The following is a 19,525-nucleotide window of genomic DNA, read 5'->3' as shown; positions in this document are numbered from 1 at the left end:
ATAGGCCAAACCCAATCGTCATCGCACATGCCGTGGTGCCGATATCCTGTGAGCCGAGAGGAAATAAAATACAATAATTATGAACTCCTATGTCAAATTCAAAATATTTGCTTCATCATTATTGCTAAAACTTTTTGAGCTGTCCATCTTGATATTATATTTACTATAGATTTGCAATGATTTGCGATTTTCAGTAAAATTTTTGACCTTTGCTTCTTTGACCACCAGGACAAGGATACCAGTGAGAAGTAGGTTATATTGAATATTACTTGGATGTCATCTGACATGCAGCAAGATGTTGACCAACTGGGAGAAGATGACTTCTGTGACATTGGGCAATTTTATCAAGATATTCCTGACACAAATCTAAATGAAGCAACACAACCACTGGTGTTTCGACCTGTTGCTTATTCTGAAGACTCTCTAAAGCAAGATCTGCAAAAGGTAAAAATTTCAAAAACGTTTACAGTTAAATTTATAGCATTCAATTGCCATAGTAATAAAATCTGTATATATATATGTATATATCTGCAGACTGCCTTAATTGCTTATATGTTCCCTTTGTACAACATTTAGCATTAAGTCATCATTTTGTATAGTAGATATAACAGTCAACAGAAGTAGTATCTTTTATGTTAAGTTGGTTTCTATCCTGTAGGAAATGATGTCACCATATACATGTGATCTGTGTTGCAGACTTTGTTTTGTAACATGCAGCTTGTGGTTGTGTGCTGTTGTTTTGCGCATTTATTAATTTTAAATAAGACTATTATTAGTGATGCCAGTGAAATGTATTTTGCATGCGAACAGTTCTGTAAAAATGATGTTAAATGTGAGTTTTTTTTTCATAAATTTAGTTTAATGTGTATATATATACACATATATGTCTGAAATATTATGTGAAATTTAAGTTAGAAAGTAACAAAGTTTTATGTGTCAAGAATTGTTGACACTTGTAGGCCTGCTTTATGCATACTGCTAAAAGTAATATTTGATGCAATTATTAAAAAAACAAAATACCTTTTTATTTCATTTACCAGGTTGATCACTTGAGATCAGATGAGGTTCGTTGGTTTTACCTCAGCAGCAAAACAAAGAAATGGAAGGCTTTTCTGGGCAATGATTCTCTGCAGTTGGAAAAGGCTTGGCGTTTAAGTGGAAATGCAATTCCCTGCAGCAGAGTCTGTGTCCGTGGTGGTATGTTTGAGGTACAAGTCAAAATATATCGGTTTTAAAATTCTGAAACTACCAACATCATTGATGTAATTTGGGTAAATTTGTCTCACTTGCAACCACCCATAGCCTTACACTAACATGTTCAAATATGGATATGTGTCACTTTAAGCCATAATAAACCAATGTATGTCAGTGGTGCTACACAAAGATCAACTCCTACCGACCTAGCATATATCAAACACAATATGCCATATCTAAAAGTTGCAGACATCTTAAAAGTTTGTAAATTTTGTTATACCCTGTGTTGTATCTAAAAACTTTCATATTAGGTGGATGTGGTGGAAATGAAATGCTATCCAGTTTACTGGTCAAGTGTGAATGAAAATAACAAGCAAAACCAGCCTTCAGCTGCCAGTGTACTTCGTGGAACTTGGTTCTTTGAAGTCAATTGGCAGCCACTTGAGGAACAAGTCGCTACCCAGCTTGAACGAGAGCATCTTGCAAGATTTATGGGTTATGACATTAATCATATTAAGGTTAGGAGTGCTGAAGTATATCATGCAAACCGTTTTACAGTAAACATATGACAAGGCAGTATCGCCCCACTGCACATGCCCTTTATACTTAGCGATTTCAGCCCTCGTATTTCAGTCATGAGGTTTACTGGCAACACAGCTAAGTTGAATCAGCCATGTTTCCTTGTCCGGAAATGTGGCTGAACGTACTTGGCTGTAATGCCAATGAACCTTACAAAAGTTAGGGGTGAATAAATATCAAAACAGTATTTTTTTTTGTGTCTAATCTATTCTGGTACGCATCAGCTGCTGCATAAATGCAATAATCCACATTGGGCACACTTTTGATTTGCTTGTAAAATTTCATTTCTTTTATGAGTAAGATATTTGGCTTTGCTTAAAGTGATTTTTAGTGCATTTTGAGTTTGTTAGTTATTTTACTTAAAAGTAATGCTGAATTAATACTCACACTATTGGTAGAATATGTACTTCATTATTTCAACTATGTGTACATTATTACATTTGTGTGACAGGAGTTGATGGGAAACAGAGTCATGCATTCTGTTCAACTGGATGGATGCCATGTGGAATGGAACAGTGTCACTGACATTTTGTTTTACAAAGATGCAACTGCACATCGAGCATTGAGAAACATTGTTCAAAAGTTTGGAGTTTCTAAGGTAAATTTAATTGGTAGTGAAAACGGCTAATTAAGATTACAGAGATTGGAAAGTTGTTAATTTAATGATGTAATTTTTTTGTAATCATTGAAAAGGGTTCACAGGGTCCATGATTGCCTTGGTAAATATTAAGGGAAGTGTTTCATTACTCTGAGCTCACAAGGGCCGTGCAGTTGCCTGAGTAATTAGAAAAACAAGCATTTTCAATGCTGCTTTGACATCACTATGCTAATGGATTTAAAATATTTAAATGTATCCAAAGCTGCAATGTAAAGCATTGACTGTCTACAAAACAAAACAAAAAATATTTGTGTTTGATAAACTGTCCTCATGTAAGCTTCAGGGTATTTATGCTTGATAATGTTTTGTTTATGGTCAGTAAATTAGAAAATACATTGAGAATTACTGCTCCAAAACAATCCTTCCCACTAGATACCCCTTTTTCTTGTTTTTTATACCGCACTGTGTTTTTTTTGTAACCTGCCTATCATTTCTATTCAGGTGCCTGCTAAAATTTTCCTACGTAATGCATTAATGTTGAATTTTGTAACAGGCAACATCTAGCGGTTACCGCTTGCACCGAGGTTACAAAGAAGATGCAATGATAGATGACGTTCACTCTCCTGTCACCAACCTTGTGTTGGTGATACATGGAATTGGTTCCAAATCTGACAGGTCTGTCCCGTCTATGTCATGTAAAAATAAATAGGGAACAATATTACAATCAGATTTGTGTCTCTTTACACATTTTAATCAATCAGATTTGTGTCACAAAGCTGTAAATACTGCATCTGTTCACATGTGCATAAAAATGTGTGGCTAAACCTTCGACCAATATATTGCTAGCATGATTAAAATGTGTAAAGAGACAAATGTTAAACACCAAGCCTAGCTGGATAGCAAGCGAAACGTCGGTGAATACAAGTTACGTTTTAATGTGCCAGAAGAACAGACTATTCAAGTAAAAATACTAAAACTGCAGCTCGATTTTTAGGCATATGTATTTACTGTGGAAGTAAACCCATAAAGGTAGAAAACAATGCCCTGCTGTTCAGTGGTTTACAAGACTGTTGTATTGAGTAATATTGTTGGTGTAAGACAGGTGTAAAATCGTGCGTAACACGGGAAGTTTCCGCGCCACCTGTCGTCGCTTGGAGCAAAAACACTTCCAGGGCAGAACCGAATTTTTGCCGATCGAATGGAGATCCGAACTGAAACTGGACGGGGATTTGGTCGAGAGCATCACTCCAAAGAAGGTGTTTTAGGAATTGTTTTCTTGTTCATTAAGCTTTTACCATTTGGCAATCAAGTATTTGGTGCAGACCGAGTGTAAAATTTATTGACAAATAGTCGAATGAACCTCCTTTTATCATTTTAATCTGATTTTTGTCTTGCTTACTATTAAATTAACAGCACAGCACCAAAAGAGGCAAAGGATCTTTGTGTCTATTGACCTGCACCTATTCATGTTCAAAAGCCAGCTTTGATTTTTTCTTGTATAACGTCAATACAAAACGTGTGTTTTTTTCACTAGATGCTAAATGCAGACCTACACAACAGCCATGGTGTAATATAACCTTCCCAATGTACTACAGGGTCAAGGGATGCGACGGTTCATCAACAACACAGCAATGGACATAATGTACTACACCAGTCCACTCTTTCGTCATGAAATCATAAGTGGACTGAGGGCCCAACTCAACCGTCTCTATGCAATGTTCATTCAACGCAACCCATCCTTTACTGGCAAGGTGTGAAGCTATTCCTAACCGATTAACATGTTGCGCTGTTGTGTGAGATACCGTAAGCCTTAATGCTATTATGCTACCGCCATGTCCTCATTCAACTTTCACAGACATGTGTTACTGACGCATTATCCCTGGTCAGTTCAATATGATTCAACTTGTTTGTTTTAGGGCTATACTATACATACTGTTCCTGATGTTGTGTTTTAGCGTCCATCTTTGTACAACAGGTTGTGGTCTTTTCTCATTCCCTTGGCTCCGTTCTGTTCTTTGACGTCCTCACCAATTACCTTCCACTTGGCCACGGGGTGTCGCATCCTTCTATGGAAAATCACGTAAGTTGGATCCATCAGTGAAACGATATTGAGAATGATTCTTTTCTGTTTTGTACGATATATACCTTGATGCCTCCAAAGGGGAATAGATATACTTGTATATAAAGGCTTTTAAGCGCAATGCCAACCTCGTGCGTTTTTTTTGAAATGTTAGACGTGCCTGCGTTTTACTACAGCTAAATTCCTGTATTAAATATGATTACATCTGCAGCAGTTAATTCAGAACAGTGCTGAATAAGGTAGTTGCATGACGATAATAATCCCATTGGTTTGCATTATGCAGGGAGACTTAACGCAAGGCCTCGACTTCAAACCCGATATGTTGTTTTGCGTCGGTTCCCCGTTGGGTTTATTTCTCTGTTTGCGAGGTTACCACCCCAGAAACTTCGCCGAGGGTCAGAAAGATATTGTGGATACGAATTTGTGCAGGTATTATGTTCGTTCATATATAATCACCTATGATCCTAACACGCCAATGCTCCGTTTTTTCGTGATGTTTTTTAGTATGTTGAGTAGATAATAAACCAGTGGTCCATGAACGTTTTCACGTGCGAAGCGCATGGATATATTTGCGGCCCTGCGACGCAAACTCAGAAATCTTTCAGGACGAATTGTGCCAATGTTCCAACACAATAAAATTTTAGGTCGCAGAAGGCTGAAATGAACATGTTTTTTGCCTCCATTTTTTCCTAAAACTCCCAATTGTTACATGACTCCCTTGGAAACTCAAAACGACGCATCAGAGCGTCGCGACTCACAGTTTGCCAACCTCGGCATTAGATAATAGAGTATGGCGTGACCAGTATACGTATCATAAACAGCTTTTACATTTTAAGTCTGCCGACCTTATATATCTTTGCCTTCGAAAAATATCGTAGACTTACATTTTATGCCTGCTTTGTTAAAGATAATATGTCAGAATCGTGTTGGAAAAACGTTTTTTAAATGTTTTTCTATGCAGGAAAGTGTACAACATCTACCACCCGGCCGACCCTGTTGCGTATCGCCTCGAACCAATTCTCGACGAAACCTACGCTGAGTTTTTGCCTCTGCAGGTAATATCCTTCTCTATACACTTCCAATGCACATCAAATATTTAGCTTGCGTTTTCATATATTTACGTGTATAGTTTATTTCACATATAATAGTGTGTGGTTCAAAATAGTTTGTAGTCATTCAAAAAAACAAAATACTGATCTCCACAGATCTGTGCGGCACAAATGTTAGATTTAGGGCCACCTAAATACCAGTTAACTAAAAGCGCGAATCCGCCGTAGATTGCAATCGCACAATTTAAACACCTTCTACGAGTGCTTTGTCTTAATTCTGAGAATAAACAGACTGACCCACTACTGAAAACACTTACATGTTTTTTAGTTAAAACGTTTTCGGCAAAAACTTCTGGCATCATCAGTTTTAAGTAGCGTGGTTGGACCATTCTCTTCATTCTCAGAATTATGAGTAAATCCGTTATTGATGTTCCTATGTTTTGTCTTATAGATCAGCACATACGCGTCAGTCGTTTCGCCTCCTCAAACCGCCACCAGTTCGCCGACCACAGAACGCAAACCTCCAAATGAAAACACAGAACAGCCACCGGAAGAGGGCGCTGCCGAGGAGGGTGCTGAAACCACGGACGAGATGCATCGATCCCCTTCCTACTTAAGGTAATCCGACGTTTAAATGAGTTGGGTTTGGAAAAAAGTTTGTTTAAAAAGTGTCGGTAATGATATACATGGCCTGTTCCCAAAAAACGATACAGTTATACATTTGATATGCTGCGGCGAGCAAAGGATAACCTTTAGGTCTTACTTAGTCCCAAAACAAGTTAATCTAAAGAACAGCCCAAACTATTACAGTTATTTCTCATCTTTCAACGTTTCAGTTATGATTCGAAACATTTTAATTTTCCCAGTTCACGCTGTTTTTTATGTCTTGTAAGATTTGGTAGGCCTGTATTTTTTTCTGTATGTTTCCGTCTCATTTTAACTCAAAACTACACATATTCTGGTCATCACATGTAAGTAACCGCGATGCTGACCAAAAATAAAAAGAATTAACCAATTCTGGTAAGCTGTCTATCTCGAACTGTATTCTTATGATAAGTACCTCTTTATATGTTGTTTTTACACAACTATCTGTCTTCTATAAAAAAACAACGTCTACAGAGCTATCTACTATGATCGCTGTGTAATCTTTTGATAAGAATACTGTAATGGTCACCACCTATATACATACGATGCGTAGATCTGTATCAAACGCCGTGACCGGTGGAGCAGCACGTCTCGGCCGGGGGCTTTGGAGCCGAGCGCGGGGCAACAGCGCCCCACAAACCCCCCCTGACGATCTGGAAACGACAGACAACGATGGCCCGGTGGCACCGGAGGAACCGCCCCCCGAAATCGACCTCGAGGATCGGATCGACTGCGAACTGCCCGAAGGTTTTACGGAGCGAAAACTAGGCTACGCATCATTTACCTCGCATACTTCTTACTGGAATAACCAGGACCTGGGAATGTTTCTTTTAACCAAGCTGCACGAGGAGTGACGTCACGATGCCTTATTTTAAACTGATCTGATTGCTGGTGTTTAGAATTTTCTTCGAGGCAAATTGTAGTGGAACGGAGTGTTTTAATGCAAATATCTTGCCCCTAATTTATTTGCGTAGGTTTGTATTTGAGTGACCAGATAATGTGCCAAGCGAGTGAAAATGGGTTTCAGGACTGATGTCTCGCAGTTGCTATCACGTTTCATGAAAACCAGACAAATAGCGTGTGAATCATAGCAAAATGTCAAAATTTACTCGTTTGACATGAAAACCAAAATTGGACGAACATACGTGGCTTAGCAGAGTGAATGTGGACGCCGAAATCTTGACATTGCTGTTATACCGCACTGTGCTCGCATTACTTAGAACACAAATTTTCTGGAGTTTTTCTGTATTCTTCTCACTGTTGCAATGTTATGTTCGTACTGTAAGCTACATTATCTTTTCAAGTTTGTTGTTTTTTCCGACAGAATGAAAACCGAGATGGGATTTTTGTGTCATAATTTTTGTTGGCTATCCGCACTTGTGGGTTTAACAATACTACCAGTCAGTGATCATAGTGTTAACATCTTCCGTTTAGTTTGGCTGCTGAGTTTTGAGCTTGATTGAGCAGGAAGGGTGACCATATGTTGAGATAATTTTGGCACTGGCATATTGTGCGCAGCAATTATAAGGAGTGTATAATGCGTATACCATGGCTTGGTAATTCCAAAAATGTGACTTTATGTTTGCCAAAATGTGGCCTGGAGGTGTTTTTTGCCAGAACATTATTGGCAATTAAATGTATGGTCCCATTTTATTCGCCTTGTTTCAAAAGATTAAATTCAAAAGAAGGCGCTACAAAGGGGAAGTTTTAGACGTGCTCCTTAGCGAAAGACCATCGTAGTCAACGCAAGAGAACTAATACGTCAGCTCTTTTATTGGCCCGATTGATTGGCACAGGTTAAACCTTCCAACTACGTTACGAGGCCTATCTTTATGAATAGTCTGAGGTTACTTTGTCGAAACATACAACATTTCTCTTCTTCTTCAGCTAAAGCAGAGTTAAATGTCACAAAATGTAGACTGGAAACCCTGTAATCCTTGAAATTGCTACTAAGACACTTCCAGATTGTGTACAGATAGATATGTTTCCTCATTCCAACGACTGCGAATATCTCGCAGAGTGTCCGGCATTGTACGCGTCGCGTTTTAATCCAAAAATTATTGAAACACATCAGAAGGAAGTCGATGACAAGTAGCTGGAAGATGGCGCTAGAGAGGAATATACACTGCAGTGTCGTACGTGCCTCAAACTACCCAGAGAAACTCAGCTGTTAATTGGTTTGAAGTTTAAACCCCGGATGGGAAATCTTCAGTTCACGGAAAATGTTTTTAGAATTATACTGCTAATACGTATATTGTTCTCAAGGGCTTGTAATACGTACGCACTTTTATCAAAAAGAAAATCACCACTAAGCACTCGTATGCAAAATGTGGATCTTGATCATAGACCGCAGATGTTGACCTTACCGTTTTTTTCGTAAAAACACCCACACAAAGCACTAGCTAAATGACAACACTTTGTCACAAGGTCCCAAATGGTATCGGGTTGATCCTATTTTAAAGCTAGCGCTCTGTTTGTCACCGACAACACAATACACGACACAGTATTCACCGAAAGCTCTTTAATTTCACACAACGGAAAACGACAAAAAACAAGTGCGAAGAAATCAGGTGAGCGTTGCTTCAAACGTACCCGAACAAGACGATATATTCTACTGTACAAGTATTTGGGTCTTGGTGGGGCCCAACAAATATTTTTTGCAGTTCGAAAGACAAACTATACTTCTTCAATAAAGCTTTCCTAATACTACGTGTTTGGAGCGATAAATAATTTCTTAAAACCGCAAGAATTTCGCACGTGAAGGATTTTCCAAGAAAAGGTGAACGACAAGCAAGTGATTGACGTTCTGAACAAAAGTAACTCATATTTTTGGTACGAAAATTAAATTAACCCGCAAGCTTAACATGGCAAGAATGGTTCGACCTTTAGGGCTACGGTGTGGTTAATGTGATGAAATCAGAAACATGAAAACGGTTGCTTCCAAATACAAAAAGCAACAGCTCTAGGGTCACCGAGCATCCTGCGTTTTTTACATTATTCAGATAAAAGTTAACGGCAATATCCCGGTGCCATAATCACTCCTTCCTGCGTTTTTTACAAATCAATCCTTGCTTATGGGAAATTACTATGTTGGTGCAGTTTTTGCACAGCAGCGTTTGTGGTTTTGAAAGTCAAGTTGTCACGGTCTTTTTTCACAACAATAAAAGCAATAATTTTGCTGACGGCAAAGCGGCAGTTACATGATAAACTGATTTTGTAATTGTATACTCCTATCCAGTACTTAAAAATGCCACTGGTGCGGAAGTCGACTATACGCAAGGTACCATACCCAATGAGTGAAACGAATAAGGTACAACCACGAAAATTACGGAGATGCTTCAACTAAGAACCCCGAGCTTTCAGCACCAGGTAAAGAAGGGTTTTCGGTTGTGAAAGTGCTGCGTAAAGTGGTCGGTCATAGTTCGCAGGCGACCGCCAAGCGACAATTCCTTGGTTTTCTCGATAACCACAGGTGGTAGGTTGACGAGCTTCTCCGGCGAATAGTTTTTCTGCATGGCCTGGCACAGGTTCAAGATCTGACCTCGCATTACCGACATCTGGCGTTCAAATAAAGTCCGGTCGAAGCCTTTGTCTTGCTGCGTACAAAAATATCTGTATGAGTTTCGAGTATGGCGCGCAATACACAACAATATCTTCACCAAAATAACAGTAAAAGAGTGGCTGACGATCAGTGTATTCTTTTATTTAAAAATTATTTAAAATTTTCAAACCAAAAATGATATTTACTTTTGATATCTTATTTATATATTTATTAGCACCCATATTTTGATAGTTTTCAATTTTCATTGTAACAATCATTTGTATTATTTCTCTAGTATTATAATGTACTAATTTAAAAATAAAATCGACGTAGGTTTATTGTTAAAAGTTATAATATGGTGCCTCTGTAGCTGCCAGGCACATTGTATTTTAAATAATCAGGGCAGAACATTAACCTGATGAAGCTTGGTTGAAAATCAATTATCCATGCCAACAATTGTCAATCAAATATTATCAGAAGGCTAACTGGACAGGGACAACTATTTTAAAGCTAAACTTTGGCGTCACGACGTACCGAAAATAATTCGTGCAACTGGCTGGCTAATGACTCGACGAACTGCATGTCGGAAAGTTTGTCAAGCACAAGTTGTTTGATCTCAGCAGAGAAAGGGCGCTGAGCTTCCGGCAACCAGGCCCAGTGATACGGGTCTGCAACAAAATCAGCAATGTTGATTAAGATATCAAAAGTGTACGGTTCAAATTATTTTCATCCAGCAGGTTATTCGGCAAACTTAGGCAAAAAAAAACAATTTCAAGGCTTGTGACATTACTAAACAAAATAAACGATACAAAAACAAAAGAGCCATAATATTCATTAAGCTGCAGACAGTTGGATACACACTGTTATATAACGATCGCACTACCGCAATGTGGAACAATTTGTCCCTGTCTAGTTGACAAGCTAGTACAGTGCAACGCCAGCTGCACCGATGAGACCTTATAGGTCGAAACAGTGGTTGACCATCTGTCTGCAGCTCAATAACAAACAATGATTTTCCGTTGCGTCAAAATATTAACTTAAGGATTATTTTAAGCGTAGGACCTAAATTAAATTTGTTGCTTTGCTTTGTACATCAGATCAATTCCACATTTCACAAGTCAGAATATGATATGAGGACATCGGATACAGATATCCTGTTCTTCGGGGAAACATCGTGTTTTACGGTTTTTATGTTTATACATAACATAGAAATACTATAGGTTTGCGCCCCTATTTACGGGTAGATAAAACAGAATTTTAAATATAAAATCCAAATATCTTAATGATGAAATCTAAATCCTAGGAATATATTTACCGGAAAATACAAAATTGTTTGGAAGAAAGCTGCCTACAAAAACGAGTTTTACATGCAAGTATAAATGCGGCCACACAAACCAAACTTTGCACCGAACAAAATGACTATGGCCATAAGGAATTTTCCATTCACAGAAACCAAATAAGGTGATATACACTTACACGCTCGCCAAGAGTCCGGATGCTTGAAGGGAAAAGCCAAGCCGTTGTCGATAGCAGCTATCTGCACAGTAGCCCCTTTTATTACGGACCATTCGCTCTGAGACGCCTCGTCCGCTTCGTCGTCGATATCCGGCTTTTCATATTTAATCAACCAGTTGTCGTTTCCACGATCTGCAAAGACATGCTAAACTTCAGATTGTTCTATGGGAGTACAGAGGTTTACGTAAAGTTGTTGAAACATTTGCCAGTTGTATACGCATGCACGACCTTTCTGCATTATACTTGTGTTGGTCTTAAACTCAACATAAGCAAAAGACACAATAATGTTTTTGGCAAGTTGCGTACAGAGCCACTACTCCAACATAACAGGTCTCATCAGTCAAGTTTTTGTGACTACACCACGAAATTAACTCATTCCGCTGCAGTCAGCACGTTTGCTGTAAGGTTAGTTGTATGGGAAAGAGAATAAATAATACAACAACGTAATATCCAAGTCCGATCTTGTAATTGCCTTGATGTCAAGCAATACCGTTTACTGATTTTTTTATGTTTACTTAATAGAATGTGAGCGCGCGCACCTCCTGTCGCCGGTAACGAAACTGAAATACGCGAATGACGTCATATCGTCACATGATGCCAGCAGTTGGCAAGGCCAGAAGCAGTTCGTGCAAGTCGAACCAACACGTCTCCAAATCCCATTTTGGCAGAGTATTTTAACTTTTCACTGAGTTCAATTACCGTGTAGGTACAAACGTGATGATTTACTGATGAATTGCTTGTATTTTATGAAGGATAAGAAAAAAGTCATGCGTGCGCATGGTCCGTAGTGAAAAATGTCAAAGGCCGTCCACACCAACCTGTGTTCCTTATGATATAATCCAACACGACAAGTTTCTCAAACTGGAAATGGTAATCTCGCAGTGTGTCCTCCTTCAGCGGATCTGATTCGAACTTTCTTAACCAGAATTCGGCGTCACGATAGCCCTCGACAAACGTCTGCATCGACCCTACCTGAAAAGTGAAGACAAAATAACCCCGTGTCAGTTTTACAAGCAATGGAACACTTCCTGCTTGCGAAAAGCTCTGGGTGGAATTGAATGTGCACAAGGGCTGATAAGAGCTTTACGTTGTCATGCAAAGTCACAACAAATATGCTCTGACGATTGTTTGAGGGTTTAAAGTTAGTACAGGTCTATCAGTGAACGTCAAACCGGATTTAAGTGCGTAACGAAATTACTGGACTTTTTTTAGCACCCATTTGCTGCTGATACATGCGCATAAGCAAACATTAACGACCCAGAGGTTACCCTTCTCGCATGTAAATATTACAATAGGCTGACAAATGTAACAGACGGCTTAGAGAAACTGGTGGAGAACCTTGTGTGAGCACTGTGCTTGTTCAACGTACAGTGAAGTGATTACTTCTTGAAATTATATCCACTGCCGCTTTATTGGCCTATCCAATACTTTTTTACATTAAAATCAACTGATTTAATTCCACGATTGCGGAAACTTACTTTCGGGGGCAAACCAATCCGATGGAAACGTTTTCCAACTTTCGGAAAATGTTCAGAAGTATATTTCTTCGTCTTGAATTTGGCCCGGTCAATGGCATTGTAATTGAAAGTTTCACTAACTAAATGCACGACCTGTAAACAAATCGAAGCTTTACGTAAGCAGTTTCACCTTTTTAACACAAATACAACTTACTTGCGTTTTCGGCACAACATCGAGATCTAATGATCGATCAATAAGCGATGCACCCGCTTCTGATAAATAGCCCTGGTTGGGAATGAGACAGTCGCGCCCAAAACAGCACGGACAGCAGGTTTTGTGCATCCACTTCGTCCATTTCGGGTTGAGTTGGCCGTAAGGCTCCTCATTCTTAGGCTTAAACACTGCGATGTTTTTCTGTTCGCAGATAGTCACATATAAGTAGTGTTGGGGAAATATTTTTTCAAAAGCCGGATTAGTATTAAGCAAAAACATATGACATCTTTCACAGGTACCTCCTAAACGTGTATTATTTGAAATAGAAAAAAGAATCAGGCATTTCGAGTTAAACCGTTGTACTATCTTACCCTATCAGAGTCTTTCACAAAGTAACTTCCACTTGATCCCTGTGCAATACGAACGGGGTACACAGCATTTTCTATAGCTGTCTCAGCAGTTCGGACTAAAGTTGCGAAGGCAGGATCATCGGGAAACTCATTGATGAATTCTGAATCCAGACGACTGAAAAACAGATTAAGTACATTAATTTTTATATGGTAGAAGTTTAGAACAAGTGCTTTTGAGAATGAATCAATAACTTTAATTTGGCAATATTGCCATTTCATTTAGGGAAGAAATGTCAGCATCGAGTTTGCTGAAAAATATGTTGTTTTATATGAAACATATAGCATCAATATTTATGAGTTTTAGTCTATTTTGTAAGCATGTACCTGTCAAACCATATAGGCTCAGACATCTGACCAGGCCCTGCCGGTAAATGCATATCCTTGTTTACTGCCATTTTAACCAGCTTCTTAAAATGCTGCACCCTAATTTATATATTCATTACAACTACTACATGCTGCCTGTAAGTCTTACTTTCTCTCTGCAATAATTTGATACTGCTAAATTTTGCCCAAACAACTAAAGACATGATAAAACGCAACAGGAAGTTTGTCATTTCTGGCTTGCATAAAATAAAATATACACAGTGGGTTTTGATCATTGTGCTGGGCCATTATATAATTACCACCTTTGGTTTACAAAGGATAATAACAACTTTATTTCAGTGTTTTCAAATGGAAAATCTTCAAAGTCTCTTTTTCACGATGCTGTATATGCAGCAAACATTTTACGATTGTTTACAGTCCAACTCTGGGGTTTTGCAGTAAAGCCTTGTTAACTAACATACGTTGTTTAATATCTTTTTGGGTAACAACCAAGTATACACCCTCATCAATCAGTGACAAGGCTATACACAAAAAAAATGTCAACAGAATACCATTCTCTATCAAAGTTTTGTCTGGTTGTTATGAACAAACACTACATTTAATTGAAGAACCATTAAAATCTTACACAATAAAGTAAAAAACCAAACTTTCCATGCTCTTAAAACCACTAGAAAAGAGTGCTGCTCACTGCATAGACATGCTAGCCTCACATATCCAGTGCGCTAATGACCGGTGCTTTACTATTCAGCACCGTACCTCACAGTGGCGTACGCGATGCAGGATATCCTGCTGCAGTAGCCTTCAGATTTATACATACATATGTATGCATACTGGTAATCACTTGCCACTAGGGGGAAAATTTGCGGCGACAGTTTAAGATATTTTATTGGTTGTGATAAATGAATATATTTCTTGTCTTGGGATGTATGTGTGTGATTGAATTAATTATTATTTACCGAATGTGTTTTACACTTTCTTGTCACGAAGTTTTTCAAACATAAATGGAAATTTCAATACAAACCAACCTACTTTGACCAGGCTGACAAGGCATGTAAAAGTTTAATCACTACAGCAAGTGTCGATTGGCTTAAATTATTTGAATGAGCATGAATATATAGAAGGCAAGGGCAACTTAGTACAAACTTTATCCTAAAAATGGTCTGTATAGCAAAAACTAATGGAGATTTGCCTCCAAAATCTCCTTTCTAACATTATTTAAAAATTCTCTTCTGTCAGAAATGAAGAAAAAACAACAAGTGTCATGCTATACAGTGGAATCATAACACCAAACCACCAACATTATCGTGCAGTAAAACATATTCCTTGATACAACAGCTTTAGCAAACTTACCTGGATAGTTTAATGGAGATGGTCTCAATGGCAGTTTCTTCTTGCATGCCACTAAAATGCCTAAAGGTTGAAAACTGAACCTGACTAGCCGTACTACAGCACACTATTGGTGTTCAACATATTTTGGTAGTACCCAGCTTAACTCACTCTAACAGTTTGCAACTAACAACCTCTGCCATGCACCACAGAAACACAAGACAAATTATATGCCAGAGTGATAATGGAAAAAAAGAAAAAGACACAGCGTTCTTGAGAAAACGTATTTGCTTAACAAAGGCATGGCTACAACAGAGGCTAAAGCTCCTTGGTGGTGTTTGCTCAAACAAAATACATATGTGATGGCAAACTAAGGTCACCAACTGTCTTGCTCTGTGTACTTTGACATAGGCTATCAGTAATATTCGCAGAACAACATAGCAAACAGTATTAGATTAAGATTGGTGGTAACATTTTTCTCTGTAATGTAAAATGAATTATTCCCAACCCAAGTACTGGTGTATTTGCTACTTCCACTGCAATTTTATAAAACTTACAAGTTTTACTACACTGAGGAATTGACAAACATATAAATGGATACCAAATCAATAATTGTTCCTTGTTGTAAGGTTATCCAAAGGGATGGTGTTTCATATAGTGTACCTAGGTTGCTAAGAAAAACTGAATTTCCATTGCAAACATGATTTACCAATAACTGAAATTCATGATTTTCAAGCAGATTCAAACATTGTTATACACATAAGCATGGCGCCAAAAACCTTTGAGCTGAATCCAGATGGCCAATCTTTTCACCTTTAAGGTATTATCAGTGCAGCTTGGTTTGACCTGGTCGCTTGGCCAGCCTAACAGTAGTCACACCAAGCGGCACTGTTGAGACCTTCTAGGGTGCAACAGTGGCCACCTGCATGCAGCTCACAGAATTATTTAACACTCACCCCCTTCCAAGAAGTGGTCGGTTTTCTCCTGATGGGGATATTGGGGGTGTTATGGGATGAATTGGAGGTACAATTTGAGGTGGTTTTTTGGGTATATTTATTTTTACTTTTTTATGCTGCATTTCATCTGTATGTTGTTTACTCCTGTTCGGTGATTCTCGTATTTGTTTGGGCACAACATCCTAAAAAAATTAATGTTTAAAGCAAGTTTTTAGTGCACAAAGTTGAACATCTTAAATGTAAAATTCTCAAATCATACTGATGAAGCAGCACTTTTTTGGTGTTAAGTATATTTCTTTTAGTAACGAGTAGTACTGCAACACAAACATCTTAAAAATCTTGAAAAAGTGCAGTTAAGAAACCTTTGCCCAACGTTTAGTTGACAATTCTGCCATCACAAGACTTTTATTCAAACTTACTGGTGGTGTACCCCCGTTGGTTGCATGAACTTCAACCACAGCCTTTTGCTGGTGGCTATACATTCCAGGTTCAATAACCAGGTCAATGTTGTTGCCTTGGACATTTTGTTGCAAGCTTTCCTCCACTCTTTCTATGCCGCCTTGCATGTCCTTTGTTGGGTTGTTAAAATTGTTGTCTTGCATAAGCAGCAAGTCGTTGTTCAAAAACTCTTCCTAAAATTTAATATAAATGAAATTTCCGAACAGAAATGCCTCGTATCATCACAAAAACTGGTTAATTGGAAGCTGGTCATTTTTGACAGTTTTTAATTTATTGTTGCCTATGGTGGTAAAAGATACAAAAATAACCTCCACCTGTATACATCATTATACTTTAAACTACCAAATTTAAAAACAGAGAAACAGCTTCTTAGTTGTGATAGGGTTATAAAACCATTAAAGTTGACTAATAACACTCTCCATTAATAACATGTCAGTACCTTATTCATTGATTTGTATGAATAATGTACACTTAACTATTTCTAAAAGCAACATAATGACTTACTTTAAGCTTGTTGCTATCTGAACCATCACTTTCAGTATGTCCGTTAACTGCACCGGTCATTATCTGCAAAACAAATAAATTTCATCAACTACACTGACTGATCGACAGCGTTGCCATAGGTTTACACTAAAATACAGTTTGTCATATTGAAATCCTATTTTTCAGTCATTATTGCGGTGGTTGTCCCAATGGAAAACCAATTTAAAGCAATATTCATTCCATGTTCTGAAGCCGCAGGGCTGATTATTGATTGTGGTATTGATCTACAACAGCAGCTATAATCCTTGCAGATGATTTTTATATAGCCATGTCTTTCATTATCATTTTTTAAAAGCCTTGTCCATTTTACAAAATGATCATGCCAAAACTATGGTATTTTTCAATAATATTAAGTTGAATTCGTTCAGAACTGTCAAAAGTTTAATTTTTTTACTGTCCAGTGGCCAGTACATAAACAGTGACCTTTAAAAAGCAGAACACAAGTTTGAATAATTCATGACATTTCACAAAATGTAAAGGCAAAATGATAACAGTCTTGGTGACCCAAGCTGATACAAAGAAATAATGTTAAATATAGTTTTTAGGTAATTGCTTTAAATTAAAAGTTTATTTTGAAATTATTGGCAAGACTTTTTTGTTAATTCTGAATGTTGCTTATTAGGCAAGGCCTGACTTACAAGCTCTTTTCATACAAAACAATCAGTTAGGACGGCAAAATTAGTCCACTGCATTTTGATGTTCGATTTATTTCACAAAACTGAGACACTGTGTGGTGCAATTTACATAATGACCTTTCTTGGAATCAAGCGACTAAAAAATTCCAAGTTTGTTCTTTTAACAACATAGCCCACCTAAAAACACAATATCACTACAAAAGAGTACGTTTCGACAAGTAAACTAAGAGCAAATGCAAGTCCAAATTAAGCACTTTTGTATTTGAAAATGAGCATGATACGGTAACCCTGTTTTTAACTAACGAGCAGCCCAGCAACAACAAACCTGGGAAGTGTCTGTATTTCCAAGCAAATCAATTTGCACCAATTGTCCACCTGTGTATACTTTGTTGCCTGGCAAAAGTACTGTGTCTGCAAAACAGAAATGCATATTAACCTGCAACATCATTATAAATTTTAGTTTCACCATATGTAACTCATACACAATGCAACGAATTTATTTCGGCATGAACTTTTCCTGCCATGAATCAACTTTGTGGAAACTGAGGCAGGAAGTTATCAGGGGAAAGATAATAGCTTGTTGAATGCTCGACCAACATTGGCAACTTGATGTAAACAAAAGGATTCAAGTCACGCCCTACAATACCATATGTCAGTTTTAATTTTTAGCCCTTTGCTTCTGGCCTATTCCAAAAACAGAAAGGACTGCTTGTTGTCAAAAATAAAAATAATCCAAATAGTTTGTGTCCCTTGTTACTACCTTGAATGCCTGATTTCTACACCAATGAAGTTAAACAAAAAATTCAATAAAGACAACGTTGCTTCAAATTGCACTAGGTATATGTACAATTTATTTTCGCTAGTTCATCAGCCTACAGATACCATAATTCCCAACATCGCAGCCACTGCATACAACAGCATGTGGATACTCACCACACTCTGGCTGTGTGGAATCAACATAAAAGTCAATCAAGTTTCTGTCGCTGTTAGTTGACGCCATCCATTGATCTTGTATCAATTTCAATATATACAGTCAGTGGTTATGATTTTTTCCATGTAATTTAAATACACATTTATATATATAATTTTCTTCTACAAACAGACGATAAATGATTACACAGCACCTCATAATATCATATGCACAATCGTTTGTTACAATTGTTACTTAACAAATAATCAAATTGAATTCAGTAAACATACTTTTAGTACTGGCAAGTAACCTTTTGGGTAATATAGGGTAACAATACGACATTTCAAGCAAGACCTGTGTTAAAGGATGTGTGTATAAAATACAATTGGGCTACCCTAGGCCAGTAAAGCATAAATTAACATGTGCACTATTGCGAAAATTTACTGTTGATTAGTGCAAAGAACTATTAGCTAATGTATTACCAAAAGAAAATTCATTTTCTGGTCTGTGAAATCAAGTTGATTACAAATCAACTGTGTTGCTAAAAGAATCCTGTGCAAATAACATGCTTTTTCAATATGATGCACATGCATTTACTTAAACACTTCCTTTAATTCTTTAATATTATTACTACTAACAACACAAAACATTTAAGTTCCATCACACTTTGTTTGACAAAGTTGGCAAGTTGCCAACCCAACACAAGAGCTAAGCAACATACAATCTTATGAGACTCAATGTGATACTATTGCGAATAAAGTTGGCTTGTTTTTAAGTGAAGTGTTTGACCAATAAACGATGGAGACAAAAACGACAACTAAAATTTTTTATCCCATGCATAGCCTACATAACGAGCTTAAACGCTGTTTTTTTGAAAAATATGACAACACGGAATATATTCATTAATACAACGTATGACACCGGATTAATATTTGGACACAACAAGTTTTCCAACGTTACACGTTTAATTACATTTAATTTAAAACATTTCAACAGCGAAACAAAAGTAAAGTCACGGGATGAACAAAAACAAATATTTTTTTCACTCATCCGACCGGTCGGTCGGTTTCGTAACGCTTGAATAACTACC

General features: G+C 37.6%; 2 protein-coding genes across 2 annotated transcripts; one reads left to right on the top strand and one right to left on the bottom strand.

The window, feature by feature from the left end:
• Positions 1 to 231: 231 nt before the first annotated feature.
• LOC145901507 (phospholipase DDHD1-like) lies at positions 232 to 7,476 on the top strand. Its single transcript, XM_082989210.1, has 12 exons — positions 232 to 444; positions 1,041 to 1,208; positions 1,506 to 1,712; positions 2,225 to 2,371; positions 2,925 to 3,046; positions 3,474 to 3,627; positions 3,967 to 4,122; positions 4,347 to 4,451; positions 4,735 to 4,880; positions 5,413 to 5,506; positions 5,952 to 6,118; positions 6,699 to 7,476. The coding sequence occupies exons 1-12, from the start codon at positions 274 to 276 to the stop codon at positions 6,997 to 6,999; spliced, it is 1,938 nt and encodes a 645-aa protein (XP_082845336.1). The 5' UTR covers positions 232 to 273; the 3' UTR covers positions 7,000 to 7,476.
• Positions 7,477 to 8,658: 1,182 nt separating this feature from the next.
• On the bottom strand, positions 8,659 to 18,613 carry LOC145917844 (phosphatidylinositol 4-kinase type 2-alpha-like). The gene is made up of 12 exons (XM_083003140.1): positions 18,459 to 18,613; positions 17,851 to 17,936; positions 16,852 to 16,914; positions 16,308 to 16,520; positions 15,889 to 16,070; positions 13,244 to 13,397; positions 12,873 to 13,073; positions 12,680 to 12,811; positions 12,020 to 12,173; positions 11,163 to 11,333; positions 10,221 to 10,354; positions 8,659 to 9,741 (listed from the first exon to the last, which is right to left on the bottom strand). Exons 1-12 carry the CDS (start codon positions 18,523 to 18,525, stop codon positions 9,505 to 9,507), a joined length of 1,794 nt encoding a protein of 597 aa, XP_082859266.1. The 5' UTR covers positions 18,526 to 18,613; the 3' UTR covers positions 8,659 to 9,504.
• Positions 18,614 to 19,525: the final 912 nt, after the last annotated feature.

This window comes from Ascidia mentula, chromosome 1 (genome assembly GCF_947561715.1).
Source record: "Ascidia mentula chromosome 1, kaAscMent1.1, whole genome shotgun sequence".
In the NCBI taxonomy this organism is placed as follows: Eukaryota; Metazoa; Chordata; class Ascidiacea; order Phlebobranchia; family Ascidiidae; genus Ascidia; species Ascidia mentula.
Note: the sequence above shows the minus strand (reverse complement) of the source record. Positions and strands in the feature narration are given on the sequence as shown.